We start from the raw sequence: 18,713 nt of genomic DNA, 5'->3' as shown, positions 1-18,713 counted from the left end.
GTGTATGTGTGTTGTTTTTTAATCATCTGCTAAGGATTAGCATCATTCTGGACATGGAAAGGACCTGTCTGCTATCCGAGGAGTGATATTTAGCTGACCCTGAATGACAGTTTTTCTGTGTCTTCTCTGACTTGCTTAGTGGCCTTGCACTTACGCTTTCACCAGCTTCAGAACATTTACAAAACAAGATTTATCGTTCACTCTTGCCAGAGGGTCGTTTGGAAGTAAACGTAGTAATGTTAAAAAAACATTTCTGAGAATAATATGATTGTAATAAAGAGGGTGATGCAATGCAAAGTAAAGTATTACTACTTTTATTATTGTGATTTTTTTTTTAACCCTAAATATCTTAGACTTATGTTTTGGCTGAATATGCTTGTGTTAGATACAGTTATGAAAATTTTAGAGCTAGAAAACACCAGATGAAATAATGCCCTTCTCTTAGGAATAATAAGGAAACCCGGAGAGAGTAGATAACTTGCCTAGGGTCATAGAGAACTAGAACGAGATTGTAGCTCCTGACTCTAAGGCTTCAAAGATTACCTGGAAGTATGGAAATAATAATAATAATGTCATATGAGACATCTTTAATTTATCCTCAAAGAGTAATTGGGTTAGAAAAATAATTGCTTTATCATAATCGACAAATACTTGTTCAGCATCTTTTATGGCAAAATACTTGGGTGTTATGCCTGTGGGGGATGCAGAGAAGCAAAAGCATCATGACACTTGCCATCAAGAGACTTATAAAGTTACTTGAGGTGTTTAGATTTAAACATGTGAAAAATCGCTCACGAGAGTTAAATAACAGTTCGGGAAAACTCCAGCTCTTTGGAACACTGGAAGGAATGAAGTTCTGGATAACAGCCCATTTTATGCCTCTTGGTATCTGTTTCCCCCTGTATTCTTTTAAAAAAAAAAAGTTGTGGGGACCCTCTGTATTCTTAAACTGAATATACTAAGTAGAGATGAACCTTCTTTTGAAGATTCATGAATATCTGTTAAAGTGACCTGAGAGATATAGCTGGTAGGAACAAATGGTATAAATTATAGTGTTGAATGAAAATATGCCTGAATTGGCCTCAGAATTTGTTTTCATGCAGAAGTCCTGGATATCTGTTTTCTCTTCGGTCATCTATCCTGTCCTAATAACATTAAAATGAGACTTTCAGTTATTTAACAAGAATTTATTGAGCATTGCGCTTGGACCAGTAACATGGCTGACTGATGATTCTCTGAGCAGTATAAGACTAATTTTCTCCAAATTTCCTAAAAACATTGTTTTTCTTTCTATGACATATATTTATTGATACTAGCATCATCATTATTAAATATCTGATATTCGAGTCATCAGTGAACTATAGTCACCTGTCAGCTGGCAACCATCTGTCTCAAATATACTTCATCCAGATAGTCTGGAAGAGGCGTGTGTTCCTCACCCTCTTGACATTAGTGTGGTTAGAGATATTCTGTTTCTGGAAATAAAATTCCTCGTTATTGGAGAATAATTATTAGAGAATTAGAGAATAAGATTATGCTTACTTAGATATGTTAGGGCACACAGTGTTTATCAATCTCTTCTAAATATCTTGTTTTTATCAGAATTCTGTGGCAGTATTAAAAATAGCATCTTTGATAGAATAACAAAGTTGAAAGTCCAGTATAATTCCTGTATGGTGGATCAGAATTTCTCATAAAATAATTACATTTCTCATAAAATCAACCTTTATCATAAAATAATTACATTTTCTTTTCCAAATAGCACTCTATTTTGTCAGCAGGAAGAGGCTGAAAATAAGCTGAGATGTGAACCTTACTTAATAGAAGGCACCTGCCTTCTATTAAGGCAGACAGTAAAGAGATTTGCAAATTGTAAAACACTGTCACTTTTCTCACTAAATTTTTTTTGCTTTAAAATATATCAGGCAGAGCCCTAACATAACATAATAGCTCTTTTAGTCTTGGATAAGCCTATGACTGCACAATTATCTTTTAGTGAAGTTTCAGAAAGATCACACCAATTAACAGGGTTTTTTTGGTCCTCCATGCATTAGCCTGCACTCTCCCAGCAAAAGATAACTAATTGACACCTGTGAAACTAGAGGACAATGAAAATTTGAAGCTCCTGTTGAGGAACCTTCAGCATTAGCACAGGTGGGGATACTCAGCATGTCCTCCTACTTTAACCTGGGTACACTTGATTCACTGGCATTTACCATTGTCAAACTTTGTTGAAATACTCTGTTTCAGGGGCACTGATATATCATACATATATCAGAACAGAGTTTAGATGATGCTCTGTTAAAGTGCTGCATTTTATAACTGTTTCATAGCTTAGGATTCATCATCCCTGATTTGGAAACTGTTACTTACGATGTCCTAAAATCCTGTAGTTTTATTTTCCCAGTCTTTGTGGATCCAGAACTATTCTTTGAATTTGGGAATACAAAAGCTTCTGTATCAGTGAGGATACTGGGTCAGCTGCTGAACTTTTATTTTCATCTCACATAATGGTCTGGAGGTAGGTGATCTAGGGCTGATAGGGTGCTTCTGTTTCATGTGATCATCCAGGGGCTTAGTCTTTGTCTGTCTTGTAGTTCAGCCATCCCTCAAGGCAGCAGTTCTCAAACTATGGTCCCCTGATAATCCCTCAGACTTTCACAGAATATAAAGTCAAAACTATTTTCATAATAATACCAAGACACTACAGGCATACCTCAGAGATATCAAGGGTTCAGTTGTAGACCACTGCAATAAAGCAAATAGCACAATAAAGTGAGTCACGCGAATGTTTTGATTTCCCAATGCATATAAAAGTTATGTTTATACTATACTGTAGTCCATTAAGTGTGCAAAAGTGTTATGTCTGAAAAATGTATATACCTCAATTAAAAAATACTTTATTGCTAAAAAATGCTAACCATCATCTGAGCCTTCAGTGACTCATAATCTTTTCGCTAGTGGAGGGTTTGAAATACTGGGAGAATTAGCAAAATGTAACCCAGGGACATGAAGTGAGCAAATGCTATTGGAAGAATGGTGCCGATAGACTTGCTTGATACAGGGTGTCCACAAACCTTTAATTTGTGAAAAACGCAGTGTCTGCAAAGCACAATGAAGCAAAGTGCAGTAAAACGAGATATGCTTGTATTTGCCTTTTTTCTGTGCTGTCATGGCAGATAAAACTGCTGATGTGTTAGCATGAATCAAGGCAGTGGCAGCAGACTGTACTGGTAGTTATTTTTTTTTAACCACTATGTACTCTGAGTTAAAAAAAAAAAAAAGGCCAGTTTCACTTTAAAATGTCTTTGATGAAGCAGTGAAAATTATTGATTTTTATTCAGTATTAACTCTTGAGTACACATCTTTTTACTATTGTGTGTGATGAAATGGGGGTACACACAAAATACTTCTCCTGCATACTGAATTATGTTGGTTGTTTTGAGGAAAAACACCTGTGTAATTTTTGGTTGCAAGTTGAGCTACCCACATGAAACATGATTTTTACTTAGCAGAGCAACTCACTGATAAACTATGCTTATTCAGATTTGAGCATTTGGCATACAGTTCCTTGAAAATGAGTGAAGTCAGCCTGTCACTTCAAGGAAAACAACTGACAGTATTTGTTGCCAGTGACAACATTTGAGCCTTCAAGTGAAAATTAAGTTTGGAAAATCTGTATCTGCCACCCGATCTTGACAGCTTCCTAATACTGAAAAACGTTTTTGATAAGATTAGTGGAGGTTTTAATGATTGTGAACTTCCGGTATTGTATGTATAATGAATTGTGTCATTTGGAAGATCTGCGGAACTCAGTGAACTGTTTTTTCAAATATTTCAGGGAATGAGGTTACAAATTATGTGTGGATAAAAGATACATTGAAAGTGCAGGTCAGACCAATGGATTTTAATGTAACAGTGTGAAAAATTTGTTGGTATCACTTCAGATTCCACATTGCAATTAACCTTAAAGAAACTGCCACTTGTTTAGTTTTGGTGTGATATCAAAGACGAGTAGCCACAATTATCTGAAAATGCTACTAAAGTACTTTTCTTTTCTAACAACATATCTCTGTGAAGTTGAATTTTCTTCATTTACTTCAACCAAAACAGCATATACTGCAATAGATTGAATGCAGAAGTAGAATACACCTGCCTTCTATTAAGGCAGACAGTAAAGAGATTTGCAAATTGTAAAACACTGTCACTTTTCTCACTAAATTTTTTTTGCTTTAAAATGTATATTTTTCATAAAATTTTGTTATTTATGTTAACATGTAATGAGTTTATTATTTTTAAATTAATACATATTTTAAAATTTCATTTCTAATCTGGTAAATATTGATAGATATAACCCACGTAAACAAAAGCTCTTTGCGGGGATCAGTTTCTAAGAGTGTAAAGGGATTATGAGACCAAAAGGTTTGTGAACTGCTGCCCTAAGATTCTCTTCCCATGGCCAGAGATAGCTCACCATACGCATGTTCTAGCCAGGGCAGAGGGAAGGGGAAGAACAAGCCCCCCTTTCTTCCCCCCCCCCCACCCCGGTATGCAGGCCTCTCACTGTTGTGGCCTTTCCCGTTGCGGAGCACAGGCTCCGGACACGCAGGCTCAGCGGCCATGGCTCACGGGCCCAGACGCTCCACGGCATGTGGGATCTTCCCAGACGGGGGCACGAGCCCGTGTCCCCTGCATCGGCAGGCAGACTCTCAACCACTGCACCACCAGGGAAGCCCCAAGCCCCCCTTTCTTTTTTTTTTTTTTTTTGCGGTACGCGGGCCTCTCACTGTTGTGGCCTCTCCCGTTGCGGAGCACAGGCTCCGGACGCGCAGGCTCAGCAGCCATGGCTCACGGCCCCAGCCGCTCCGCGGCATGTGGGATCTTCCCGGACCGGGGCACGAACCCATGTCCCCTGCATCGGCAGGCGGACTCTCAACCACTGCACCACCAGGGAAGCCCCCTCCTTTCTTTTTAAGGAAGATATTTATATCACTTTCACATACATCCAGCCCCCCGAACCTGGGCAGAAGTTGCATGGCCACATGTAATGTTCAGCTCAATGACCATGTGTCCGGCTGAGACTTCTATTACCATAAGAGAGAGGAAGGATAGATACTGGTATTTGTTTCTGCCACTGGCTGTTGTCTGAATAAAAAAAACCACAAATAGTAATAACTGCTATTTTTATGATGCCTAGTAGTTTATCTCATTTCATATTTCTAACACAGTAGTTCAAGTGATTTTAGAGATGCCAGAACTGAAGCCTAGATTCTATGTGGCATATAAAAGAGTGTTGTATAGTAGAGTAATATTGGACTTTGGTGTCTAACAGTCCTGGAGTCAAGTCTTGACTCCTAATTCAAGATTTACTCATGTGTGAGCTCCTCTGTACTCATTTATAGAATGAATTTGTAATGGCAAGCCTAACAGGATTGTTGTGTGGCTCATTTGACATACATATGTGAAACTTTTGGTTTATGGTGATTGTTCAAGAAAAGCAGCTCCTGATCTTTCATCATTTCTTCCCCCGTCCCATCATGACCGGGCTGCCCCTGTGTAAATGTACATTTTAATAACAGCCAGAGGGCCATGTGATTAATGGCTAAGCAAATGATAGAGATGATGGTTGTTAGGAGCTCAGAGATGGATGAGATCATTGTAGATGGAAAGGGTTCTTAGAATTTGAACCTTGAGTGGGACTGCAAGGAGATTTAGCATTTTGAAAAGCTGAGAGAAGAGAAGTCTTTTTAGGTGAGGGAAATAACATGAGCGAAATAGAATAAAAATTCTAAATGCAGTGAGTAGATCAGTCTGGTTAGTGAGTAGACCATCAGTTTGATTTTAGCAAAATGCAAGTGTGTAAGAGTAGAAGGAGGTAGTGGGAAGGTCTTTGAGAAGTAGATGGGGTCCAGATTGTGGTATTTAGCTTTAGGGAAAATAGGTATTTTGTTGAACACATGCCTAATGTATTCATTTTATATGCAACAAACATTTTTTTACTGCCTTAAGTTAGACACTATGTTATGTGCAATGAGCGACTTAAGAATGGTTTCTTAGAGGCTATATTCTAATAGCAAGATGAGACTACACAAACCTTGCTAACACAAGGTAAAAGTGAAAAGTGCCATCAGAGAGGTATAGAGTAAGTGCTGTGAGGGTTCATCAGAAAGGGAGATTACTGCTGGCGGTGGGAATCGAGCTGTGTAGTGAATTCTACAGTTGTGTGAATTTCACTTATGCTTATTCACAATGAAAATAATTACTGTGTAGTTTAACTACAAGTGTTTGAGGATTAAAAATAAGTATTGAGCACAAACAAGAGAAGACTATTGTGGAATAACTAGAATTTATATTATTGAGAAACCTTGAAATTTTTTTTGTGTGGCTTTTAGCATCTAAATTTATGTTGACTAGTTTCATAATAGGGCACGTTAAAAATAGTGTGCTTTATCCTGGAATTTGAGAGAGATAAAATGCTGATAGTGTTATGAGAATCAACACAGACAGACGGTATGATGAATTCTGATAAACTGTACTTTAAAGCTTGTTTTATTGCATGTTTAAAAATTCTTCTACATTACAAATGGTAATAAGGATTGCATAATCTATATTTATAATTTGTTTCATATATATAATTTGTCTACGAATTTAGGAATGCACTGTCACCCTTTTTTTTATAATGTATTACACTGTTAGATAACAGTTTTTTTACGCAGTAAGCCAAAGCAGCCTGTATTTAAAGTTTGTTTTTTGGTTTGCTTTTGCAAAGCATGTTAAATTTTGTTATTTTATGTGATGCAGATATTTTCTAACCTATAGTTATGAAGTATACATAATAGATTTAAAAATTAGAAGTTTCTCTGACATTTCTTTGAAAAATAAGTTCTTGATTTTACCCCCCTCCCGCTTGATTTAGGTCAAAGTTGGAAATTGCAATACTCCTAAACCAAGCTTCTTTGACTTTGAAGGAAAGCAAAAATGGTAAGAAATTCTTGGGATCTAATGGGGTTGTTGTAAATGGCTTAGGTGTTTAGGAATTAGAAAGTAGTGAGCAGATTAAAGAATTAGGTTTCTATTAATCTCTTTCTGCTGTAGACTGTGCTAATGATAGGCAGTTGGGAGAGAGATTAAAAGAATCCGATTTTAGTTAAATCTCCTAAAGGATTCTTATGCCATTGATGTTGGTATATAAGTAGTTCACAACAGACACACATTCCTTACATATGAATTGCTTCTTAGAGAGTGACCAAAAGAGCTATTGGTTGGAATTTTCCTTCCCTGTCATACAGCCCCTAATGGGACACCACTTCTCCCCTCTGGAGGGATCTTTGGAGGAAGGCCAGGAGGTTGGGAAGGTAGAAGAGCAGGGTAAATCCCAATTTTTTTACTCTTCTCCCCTTCGCAATTTTATCTGCTCATTTCTAGTGCCCTTCTGTTTCTTGCCCACCCATACCATGGTGAAGAAGTGCGTATAATACCCTGTTGGGCAGAAGGGGGAAAAAATAGATAGTGAGTCTACTTCTTTCCTGAATACTTAAAAAGATTATGCCCTCCTAGATTTTTTTACTTATAATTCAGAGATTACCTCTTATCATTTGAGGCCTTATTTCCTCTTACCTTGTCTAAGTGAAAAGAGAGAAATTGCATACAATAGGGAACCTTAGTTATAGAAGGAAGGACCTTGGAGCATCAGCCCTAGAATTAAAAGTAGAGAGAGTAGGGTTTAAAAAGAAAAGATGAAATATGGTTATAGAGAGAAGAAGCATATTTCACAATGTGGTCCCCTGGACAAGTTGCCTGTCTAGGAAATGTTTGTTACTCAGCTCTGAGGAGATGTAGAGCTTGAACCCCAATGCAAATATTAATGTCATTAAGCACAACTGTTTAGTTCAGCTGACTTTTTTTTGTGTAAGACATTCTCAGTGAAGGAAGCAGTGCTTTGATTTTCATTCTGGCGCAGGTTTTCTTTGCTGATGATAACAAAAAGTTCTCTGACTGGCATTTTATTACTGTTGTAGAGAGTACCTGATGTAAATTTTATGTGAGTTTTTTGTTTTAGTTTAAGAATTATAATTCACCATTATTTTTTTCCCCAAGTTTGCCTGTTATCTCACTGTTTTTAATAATTTTTAAAAGTTTAGACTTTACAACCGCTATAATTATAATCCAGTCAAGAATCATCAATGAAAAAAAAAAGAATCATCAATGGATGTTAAAATCATTAGATGAAAAACTACTAGGGAATAATATTCACACAATCTGATCCACAGTTTACTTATTAATTACAAAGAGGAAACCGGGAGATACTGCTTTTACTAAGTCCTGACTCCTATCACGATGGGACAAACTGCTGTCATGTGATGAATTGTAAACGATATGTCACCTATATGTTGGTCTTGCCAAATATTTAACCTGATTCTAGTCATGATTAATCATTTTTGGCAAGAACACTCTGTAGGTGAGGAAACAATCAGACAAATGCAAATTGAAAGATATTTTATAAAACAGCTGGTTCAGACTCTTAGAAAATAGCAATATCATGGAAGACAAAAAGTCTAAAGATACATGAAACTCAGTGCTGTGTGTAAATCTTGATTGGCTCCTCATCTGGGAGAAGAAAGCTATAAAGGATCTTTTGGGGAAGTCAGGGAAATCTGAATATGGTCTATATACGTTTATTTAATAGTACTGATATTAAGTTTCTTCACTTTGAAGAATATATATTTGGGGTAAAGTGTTATGATGTATACAAGTAACTTTCAAGAGATTCAGCAAAAATAAATTTAGGAAACCTCAGAAAGATGTTCTGTTCATCATAGGAGCAGGCAGGTAGTGAGAAAACTGTGGGACTGAGTTCTGTTTTACAGTAGATCAGTGGCTGTACTTCCCGGTTGGAGGTAGAAAGAATTGGCAGGGAAAAGCCAAGAAGGAGGCCTGTCCTAGCAGCTGGCAAAAAAGAAGAAAAGGAAAACACAGAAGGGGGCTCAGGACTAAAATATTGCCCTTGGTATTAAACTGCAGGAAGTCCCTACCTTCTTAGTCACTGTATTCTTATCTCTGTCTTCAATACCCCTCGCTTTTTTTTTTTGAATTTTATTTTATTTATTTTTTTATACCACAGGTTCGTATTAGTTATCCATTTTATACATATTAGTATATATATGTCAATCCCAATCTCCCAATTCCTCACACCACCACCACCCCTCCCCCGCCACTTTCCCCCCTTGGTGTCCATACGTTTGTTCTCTACATCTGTGTCTCAATTTCTGCCCTGCAAACCGGTTCGTTTGTACCATTTTTCTAGGTTCTACATATATGCGTTAATATACGATATTTGTTTTTCTCTTTCTGACTTACTTCACTCTGTATGACAGTCTCTAGATCCATCCACGTCTCTACAAATGACCCAATTTCGTTCCTTTTTATGGCTGAGTAATATTCCATTGTATATATGTACCACATCGTCTTTATCCATTCGTCTGTCGATGGGCATTTAGGTTGCTTCCATGTCCTGGCTATTGTAAATAGTGCTGCAGTGAACATTGGGGTACATGTGTCTTTTTGAATTATGGTTTTCTCTGGGTATAAGCACAAGAGTGGGATTGCTGGGTCATACGGTAATTCTATTTTTAGTTTTTTAAGGAACCTCCATACTGTTTTCCATAGTGGCTGTATCAATTTATATTCCCACCAACAGTGCAAGAGGATTCCCTTTTCTCCACACCTTCTCCAGCATTTGTTGTTTGTAGATTTTCTGATGATGCCCATTCTAACTGGTGTTGTGAGGTGGCACCTCATTGTAGTTTTGATTTGCATTTCTCTAATGATTAGTGATGTTGAGCAGCTTTTCATGTGCTTCTTGGCCATCTGTATGTCTTCTTTGGAGAAATGTCTATTTAGGTCTTCTGCCCATTTTTGGATTGGGTTGTTTGTTTCTTTAATATTGAGCTGCATGAGCTGTTTATACATTTTGTAGATTAATCCTTTGTCCGTTGATTCATTTGCAAATATTTTCTCCCATTCTAAGGGTTCTCTTTTCGTCTTGTTTGTAGTTCCCTTGGCTGTGCAAAAGTTTTTGAGTTTCATTAGGTCCCATTTGTTTATTTTTGTTTTTATTTCCATTACTCTAGGAGGTGGATCAAAAAAGATCTTGCTGTGATTTATGTCAAAGAGTGTTCTTCCTAAGTTTTCCTCTAAGAGTTTTATACCGTCCGCTCTTACATTTAGGTCTCTAATCCATTTTGAGTTTATTTTTGTGTGTGATGTTAGGGAGTGTTCTAATTTCATTCTTTTACATGTAGCTGTCCAGTTTTCCCGGCACCACTTATTGAAGAGACTGTCTTTTCTCCATTGTATATCCTTGCCTCCTCTGTCATAGATTAGTTGACCATAGGTGCATGGGTTTATCTCTGGGCTTTCTATCCTGTTCCATTGATCTGTGTTTCTGTTTTTGTGCCAGTACCATATTGTCTTGATTACTGTAGCTTTGTAGTATAGTCTGAAGTCAGGGAGTCAAATTCCTCCAGCTCTGTTTTTTTCCCTCAAGACCGCTTTGGCTATTCGGGGTCTTTTGTGTCTCCATACAAATTTTAAGATATTTTGTTCTAGTTCTGTGAAAAATGCCATTGGTAGTTTGATAGGGATTGCTTTGAATCTGTAGATTGCTTTGGGTAGTATAGTCATTTTCACAATATTGATTCTTCCAATCCAGGAACATAGTATATCTCTCCATCTGTTTGTATCATCTTTAATTTCTTTCATCAGTGTCTTATAGTTTTCTTCCTCAGGTCTTTTGTCTCCCTAGGTAGGTTTATTTCTAGGTATTTTATTCTTTTTGTTGCAATGGTAAATGGAAGTGTTTCCTTAACTTTCTGATCTTTCATTGTTAGCGTATAGGAATGCAAGAGATTTCTGTGCATTAATTTTGTATCCTGCAACTTTACCAAATTCATTGATTAGCTCTATAGTAGTTTTCTGGTGGCATCTTTAGGATTCTCTATGTATAGTGTCATGTCATCTGCAAACAGTGACAGTTTTACTTCTTCTTTTCCAATTTGTATTCTTTTATTCCTTTTTCTTCTCTGATTGCCATGGCTAGGACTTCCAAAACTATTTTGAATAATAGTGGTGAGAGTGGACATCCTTGTCTTGTTCCTGATCTTAGAGGAAATGCTTTCAGATTTTCACCATTGAGAATGATGTTTGCTGTAGGTTGTCATATATGGTCTTTATTATGTTGAGGTAGGTTCCCTCTATGCCCACTTTCTGGAGAGTTTTTATCATAAATGGGTGTTGAATTCTGTCAAAAGCTTTTTCTGCAGCTATTGAGATGATCATATGGTTTTTCTTCAGTTTGTTAATATGGTGTATCACATTGATTCATTTGCATATATTGAGGAATCCTTGCATTCCTGGGATAAATCCCACTTGATCATGGTGTATGATCCTTTTAATGTGTTGTTGGATTCTGTTTGCTAGTATTTTGTTGAGGATTTTTGCATCTATATTCATCAGTGATATTGGTCTGTAATTTTCTTTTTTTGTAGTATCTTTGTCTGGTTTTGGTATCAGGGTGATGGTGGCCTCATAGAATGAGTTTGGGAGTGCTCCTTCCTCTGCAGATTTTTGGAAGAGTTTGAGAAGGATGGGTGTTAGCTCTTCTCTAAATGTTTGATAGAATTCACCTGTGAAGCCATCTGGTCCTGGACTTTTGTTTGTTGGAAGATTTTTAATCACAGTTTCAATTTCATTACTTGTGATTGGTCTGTTCATATTTTCTATTTCTTCTTGCTTCAGTCTTGGAAGGTTATTCTTTTCTGAGAAGTTGTCCATTTCTTCCAGGTTGTCCATTTTATTGGCATAGAGTTGCTTGTAGTAGTCTCTTAGGATGCTTTGCATTTCTATGGTGTCTGTTGTAACTTCTCCTTTTTTCATTTCTAATTTTATTGATTTGAGTCCTCTCCTGCTTTTTCTTGGTGAGTCTGGCTAATGGTTTATCAATTTTGTTTCTCTTCTCAAAGAACCAGCTTTTAGTTTTATTGATCTTTGCTGTTGTTTTCTATGTTTCTATTTTATTTATTTCTGCTCTGATCATTATGATTTCTTTCCTTCTACTAACTTTGGGTTTTGTTTGTTCTTCTTTCTCTAGTTGTTTTAAGTGTAGAGTTAGATTGTTTATTTGAGATGTTTGTTGTTTCTTGAGGTAGGATTGTATTGCTGTAAACTTCCCTCTTAGAACTGCTTTTGCTGCATCCCATAGGTTTTGGATCATCGTGTTTTCATTGTCATTTGTCTTTAGGTAGTTTTTTATTTCCTCTTTGATTTCTTCAGTGATCTGTTGGTTATTTAGTAATGTATTGTTTAGCCTCCATGTGTGTGTTTTTTACGTTTTTTTCCCTGTAATTGATTTCTAATCTCATAGTGTTGTGGTCAGAAAAGATGCTTGATATGATTTCAATTTTCTTAAATTACTGAGGCTTGATTTGTGACCCAAGATATGATCTATCCTGGAGAATGTTCTGTGTGCACTTGAGAAGAAAGTGTAATCTGCTGTTTTGGATGGAATGTCCTTTAAATATCAATTAAATCTTTCTGGTCTATTGTGTCATTTAAAGCTTGTGTTTCCTTATTAATTCTCTGTTTGGATGATCTGTCTATTGGTGTAAGTGAGGTGTTAAAGTCTCCCACTGTTATTGTGTTACTGTCGATTTCCTCTTTTATAGCTGTTAGCTGTTGCCTTGTGTATTGAGGTGCTCCTATGTTGGGTGCATATATATTTATAATTGTTTTATCTTCTTCTTGGATTGATCCCTTGATCATTATGTAGTGTCCTTCCTTGTCTCTTGTAACATTCTTTATTTTAAAGTCTATTTTATCTCATATGAGAATTGCTACTCCAGCTTTCTTTTGATTTCCACTTGCATGGAATATCTTTTTCCATCCCCTCACTTTCAGTCTGTATGTGTCCCTAGGTCTGAAGTGGGTCTCTTGTAGACAGCATATATATGGGTCTTGCTTTTGTATCCATTCAGCCAGTCTGTGTCTTTTGGTTGGAACATATAATCCATTTACATTTAAGGTAGTTATCGATATGTATGTTCCTGTGACCATTTTCTTAATTGCTTTGGGGTTTTTTTTGTGTTTTTTTTTTTTACGGTACATGGGCCTCTCACTGTTGTGGCCTCTCCCGTTGCGGAGCACAGGCTCCGGACACGCAGGCTCAGCGGCCATGGCTCACGGGCCCAGCTGCTCTGCGGCATGTAGGATCTTCCCGGACTGGGGCACGAACCCATGTCCCCTGCATCGGCAGGCAGACTGTCAACCACTGACTGCACCACCAGGGAAGCCCTTGGGTTTGTTTTTTTAGGTCCTTTTCTTCTCTTGTGTTTCCCACTTAGAGAAGTTCCTTTACCATTTGTTGTAGAGCTGGTTTGGTGGTGCTGAATTCTCTTAGCTTTTGTTTGTATGCAAAGCTTTTGATTTCTCCATTGAATCTGAATGAAATCCTTGCCGGGTAGAGTAATCTTGGTTGTAGGTTCTTCCCTTTCATCACTTTAAATATGTCATGCCACTCCCTTCTGGCTTGTAGAGTTTCTGCTGAGAAATCAGATGTTAACCTTATGGGAGTTCCCTTGTATGTTATTTGCCATTTTTCCCTTGCTGCTTTCAATCGTTTTTCCTTGTCTTTAATTTTTGCCAGTTTGATTACTATGTGTCTCCACGTGTTTCTCCTTGGGTTTATCCTGTATGGGACTCTGTGTGCTTCCTGCATTTGGTGGCTCTTTCCTTTCCCATGTTAGGGAAGTTTTCGACTATAATCTCTTCACATATTTTCCTTTCACTCTCTCTTCTCCTTCTGGGACCTCTATAATGCAAATGTTGTCACGTTTAATGTTGTCCCAGAGGTCTCTTAGGCTGTCTTCATTTCTTTTCATTCTTTTTTCTTTATTCTGTTCCGCAGCAGTGAATTCCACCATTCTGTCTTCCAGGTCACTTATCCGTTCTTCTGCCTCAGTTATTCTGCTATTGATTCCTTCTAGTGTATTTTTCATTTCACTTATTGTATTGTTCATCTCTGTTTGTTTGTTCTTTAATTCTTCTAGGTGTTTGTTAAACATTTCTTGCATCTTCTCGATCTTTGCCTCCATTCTTTTTCTGAGGTCCTGTATCATCTTCACTATCATTATTCTGAATTCTTTTTCTGGAAGGTTGCCTACCTCCACTTCATTTAGTTGTTTTTGTAGGATTTTATCTTTTTCCTTCATCTGGTACGTAGCCTTCTGCCTTTTCATGTCTGTCTTTCTGTGAATGTGGTTTTTGTTCCACAGGCTGCAGGATTGTAGTTCCTGCTTCTGCTGTCTGCCCTCTGGTGCATGAGGCTCTCTGAGAGGCTTATGCATGTCTCCTGATGGGAGGGAATGGTGGTGGGTAGAGCTGGCTGTTGCTCTGGTGGGCAGAGCTCAGTAAAAGTTTAATGTGCTTGTCTGCTGATGGGTGGGGCTGGATTCCCTCCCTGTTGGTTGTTTGGCCTGAGGCTACCCAACACTGGAGCCTACCCAGGCTCTTTGGTGGGGCTAATGGCAGACTCTCGGAGGGCTCATGTCAAGGAGTACTTCCCAGAACTTCTGCTGCCAGTGTCCTTGTCCTCATGGTGAGACACAGTCACCCCCCGCCTCTGCAGGAGACCCTCCAACACTAGCAGGTAGGTCTGGTTCAGTCTCCTGTGGGGTCACTGCTTCTTCCCCTGGGTCCCGCTGTGCACACTACTTTGTGTGTGCCCTCCAAGAGTGGAGTCTCTGTTTCCCCCAGTCCTGTTGAAGTCTTGAAGTCAAATCCCTCTAGCCCTCAAAGTATGATTCTCTGGGAATTCCTCCTCCCGTTGCCGGACCCCCAGGTTGGGAAGCCTGACTTGGGGCTCAGAACCTTCACTCCAGTGGGTGGACTTCTGTGGTATAATTGTTCTCCAGTTTGCGAGTCAGCCACCCAGCACTTATGGGATTTGATTGTATTGTGATTGCGTCCTTCCTACAGTCTCATTGTGGCTTCTCCTTTGTCTTTGGATGTGGGGTGTCTTTTTTGGTGAGTTCCATTGTCTTCCTCTTGATGATTGTTCAGCAGTTGGTTGTGATTCTGGTGCTCTCGCAAGAAGGAGTGAGAGCACGTCCTTCTACTCTGCCATCTAGAACCAAAAATCCCTCCCCTTGCTTTTGATGTCCCTGCCCAAAGCCTCAGGATCTACTACTAGCAGCTTAGAGATGAGATAACTGCAGAAGGGGAGGTATATTTCTCACATCTTAAAATGAGAAGTTTGAAGCATTTCCCACAGAATATTGTTTTGTGTGACGGTTAACATATTACTGAAATGCCACAAACACAGTTAATTCGTAAGATGGGAACTACTCCTATTGTTTGTAGACCATACCTTCTCAACAGGGGTTTGACATTTGGGTTTGGGGGAGTTTTAAAATCTTAGATAGTAAAAAAAAACTAAAAAATAAAAAAAATCTTTGATAGTACAATAGTAGTGTGTCATCTTCCAAAATTCAGCAGATGTGCAATATATGTGTAATTTTAAAATTTAACGGGGGAGGGTGATTAGGGAAAAAAATGTCTAAAAGGGCTCCTTAGGTTGGGTGATAAGGTCTATATTGCTGTGGACCAATGAAATGCAAAAAGAGAAGGCTACTCATATATGGCTTGTTATATCTGTATCTCCTGACCCTTAAAATGTGTGTGCCTTTTTTTAATAATAAAAAGAAGAAATATACTGTTTGTGTTCCTTACATAGTTAATGATAGGTCATTTTGGATATTCTCTACTTTAGGGAAGCATGGAAAGCACTTGGTGATTCAAGCCCCAGCCGAGCAATGCAGGAGTATATTGCTGTAGTGAAAAAATTAGATCCAAGTTGGAATCCTCAGGTAAGACCGAATGATTGTAAATAATATTTTCCAATAACATATTATCTTTCTCTCAAATAAATGTTTAAAACTAAGCTTTAGGCTTAAATAACATCCTTAAAGTTTTATTTTCTCAAATCAAAAGATTATAAAGTTATTGCAGTATTTATCTAAAAATATTATTGCTTATATGTTAATCAGCTACTGATACTGAGAACTTCTCTGAATTGTAGAGCATTTTTAAAAGCATAATTGTAATTTCAGTCGTGTAAAAACTCAATTCATTTCAGAATTTGAAAGAGTTTAACTTGAGATCATATTATTATCTTGAGAAATGGAAGGTTTTTTTTTTAATGAGCACTTTCTATGAAAGTACAAAATGCTTGTTGATAGGGGTAAAATATGAATGACATGCTCTCTGCCATTATGTAAAGTACCTTATAGAATATAAAACGTATCAAAAATAGAGTAACAGTATAAAACAATAATAATGCGAATGCTAGGGTATCCAGTGGAAGAACAGATTACTTTGGACTTCGGCGGCAGTTATTACGTTGTTACATATTTATTACCAGTATGAAGGAATTTTGTTCCACCAGTGATGGAATCTTAAAATGTCAGAGTTGTAAGGAATCTTAAAGATTTATATGTTATGACATATAAAAGTATATCTTAATTATGAGTACAAAGGGGGAGAGATAACCAAGTTAGGATAGCTCTAATGATACGACTGCCTTTTGGAAATCATTGAAACATTTCCTGATGTTTTTGATGTGCATGAGTATTCATTCTCAGAAACATTCCTTTTTATTAATATCTTTTATAAAACGTCAAGTTTGCATACAGATATATACCATAAAGGTCATAAGGACTTAAACTCTGAAATTCAGTGGTAAAAGCAGATGCATCTCTGAGCTGAACTCAGCCTGAACACAAATGGCATGATATTTATTTATTTATTAACATCTTTATTGGAGTATAATTGCTTTACAATGATGTGTTAGTTTCTGCTGTATAACAAAGTGAATCAGCTATACACATACATACATCCCCATGTCCCCTCTCTCTTGCGTCCCCCTCCCACCTTCCCTATCCCACCCCTCTAGGTGGTCACAAAGCACCGAGCTGATCTCCCTGTGGCACGATATTTAAAAAAAAACAAAAACAAGACTTGAAATTGCATGCCTTAAGTGAGTCCTTACTCTTCAGGTCCAGCCGCTGTGGTCTCAGTTCTTCCCTATTGACTTATACTTGACTGTTTCTGATGCCTGGCTTATGTAGGTGTTTGAGTTGATAACTTCTGATAAATGACAGAATTTATGATTTCTTACCTTCAATAATTTAATTACTAAGTAAAATTCCGTTAACTATGACTCTTACAAATGCACAGTCCATGTAGTTAGGTCGTTCTTCCTTAGGGAAACCCAAACGGGCATTAAGGATGTTTTTAAAAATATCTGAATCTTACCTATTGAACTTACAAAACTTGAGTAGACTAAGCAGAACCAAAGATACTTTCTTTTTTTTTTTTCTTTTCTTTCTTTTTTTTCAACATCTTCATTGGACAAAGATACTTTCAAGTAAAAATGATTCTTTAATACATTGTTCTAAAAATATGTTAACATCATAATCTAGTTGTAAACAGGAATTTTGTGTTTCATTTACGTTTTAATTTATAGTTTAAACATTCTGAGCTGGTCCCTTTGACTCATAGCTTTTTTTCTGCCTTCTTTTTGATTGGTATGGGGCAGATCATAATCTCAATCTCAAGAGATTTGGTATTTGGTTCATTATCTTTTAGGTTAAAAGAACCATTTTCTTTTGATATTTGTTTCTAAAAATGATGAAATAATAACGACTCTCATGCTGAGTGTGTTAAGTTCTTTTCAGGTATTGCCCTTTGAAATCTTCATAAGAATTTTAAGAATTAGGAACTATTATTGTCTGTATTTTAAAAAGAAAATTCAGGCACAGAGAGGTTTAGTAACTTTTCTAAGATTAGCCAGCTAATGAATGGTGTTGCCAGGATTTGGACCTATGCTTATATGAGTCCAGATCCCCACCCCTAATCACTCTGCTATCTGTTCTATAGCTGACATTATGTGTATTAAAAAAAGCATGTAAACTTAAGTGTATGGAAAATTCAAGTAAAGATATTTATTTTAAATTTATTATTTTAAAATTTTATTTTATTTTTGGCTGTGTTGGGTCTTTGCTGCTGAGCGCGGGCTTTCTCTAGTTGTGGCGAGCAGGGCTACTCTTTGTTGCTGTGCGCGGGCTTCTCATTGCAGTGGCTTCTCTTGTTGAGGAACATGGTCTCTAGGTGTGCGGGCTTCAGCAGTTGTGGTGTGTGCGCTCAGTAGTTGTGTCTCACGGGCTCTAGAACACAGGCTCAGTAGTTGTGGCACATGCGCATAGTTGCTCTACGGCATGTGGGATCTTCCTGGACCAGGGCTCGAACCTGTGTCCCCTACATTGGCAGATGATTCTTAACCACTCCGCCACCTAGGAAACCCAAGATAGTTACTTTTTTTTTTTTTTGCGGTACGCGGGCCTCTCAGTGCTGTGGCCTCTCCTGCCGCGGAGCACAGGCTGCAGGCGCGCAGGCCCAGCGGCCACAGCTCACGGGCCCAGCCACTCCATGGCATGCGGGATCCTCCCGGACCGGGGCACTAATCCGCATCCCCTGCATCGGCAGGTGGACTCTCAACCACTGCGCCACCAGGAAAGCCCCCAAGATAGTTACTTTTTAAATCAAAGCTACATGGTACCTTGAAGTATAAAATGAATAGTGCTTTAAAATGTAACCCTTTG

General features: G+C 37.8%; 1 protein-coding gene across 5 annotated transcripts in view; it reads left to right on the top strand.

The window, feature by feature from the left end:
* The window catches only part of ACBD6 (acyl-CoA binding domain containing 6), a 230,215-nt gene that overhangs the window by 879 nt on the left and 210,623 nt on the right, over positions 1–18,713 (top strand). For all 5 annotated transcript variants that reach the window (XR_010941233.1, XM_067728811.1, XM_067728808.1 and 2 more), the window contains exons 2-3: positions 6,917–6,981; positions 15,824–15,920. Coding sequence is in view for 4 of the 5 variants with exons in the window: in XM_067728811.1 (XP_067584912.1) it covers positions 6,917–6,981; positions 15,824–15,920 (162 nt within the window). In the remaining variant the exon portion in view is untranslated. The remainder of the gene's footprint in view (positions 1–6,916; positions 6,982–15,823; positions 15,921–18,713) is intronic.

The sequence above is a fragment of the Pseudorca crassidens genome, chromosome 2, assembly GCF_039906515.1.
Source record: "Pseudorca crassidens isolate mPseCra1 chromosome 2, mPseCra1.hap1, whole genome shotgun sequence".
Classification (NCBI taxonomy): domain Eukaryota; kingdom Metazoa; phylum Chordata; class Mammalia; order Artiodactyla; family Delphinidae; genus Pseudorca; species Pseudorca crassidens.
This window is presented reverse-complemented; position numbering and strand designations above follow the sequence as displayed.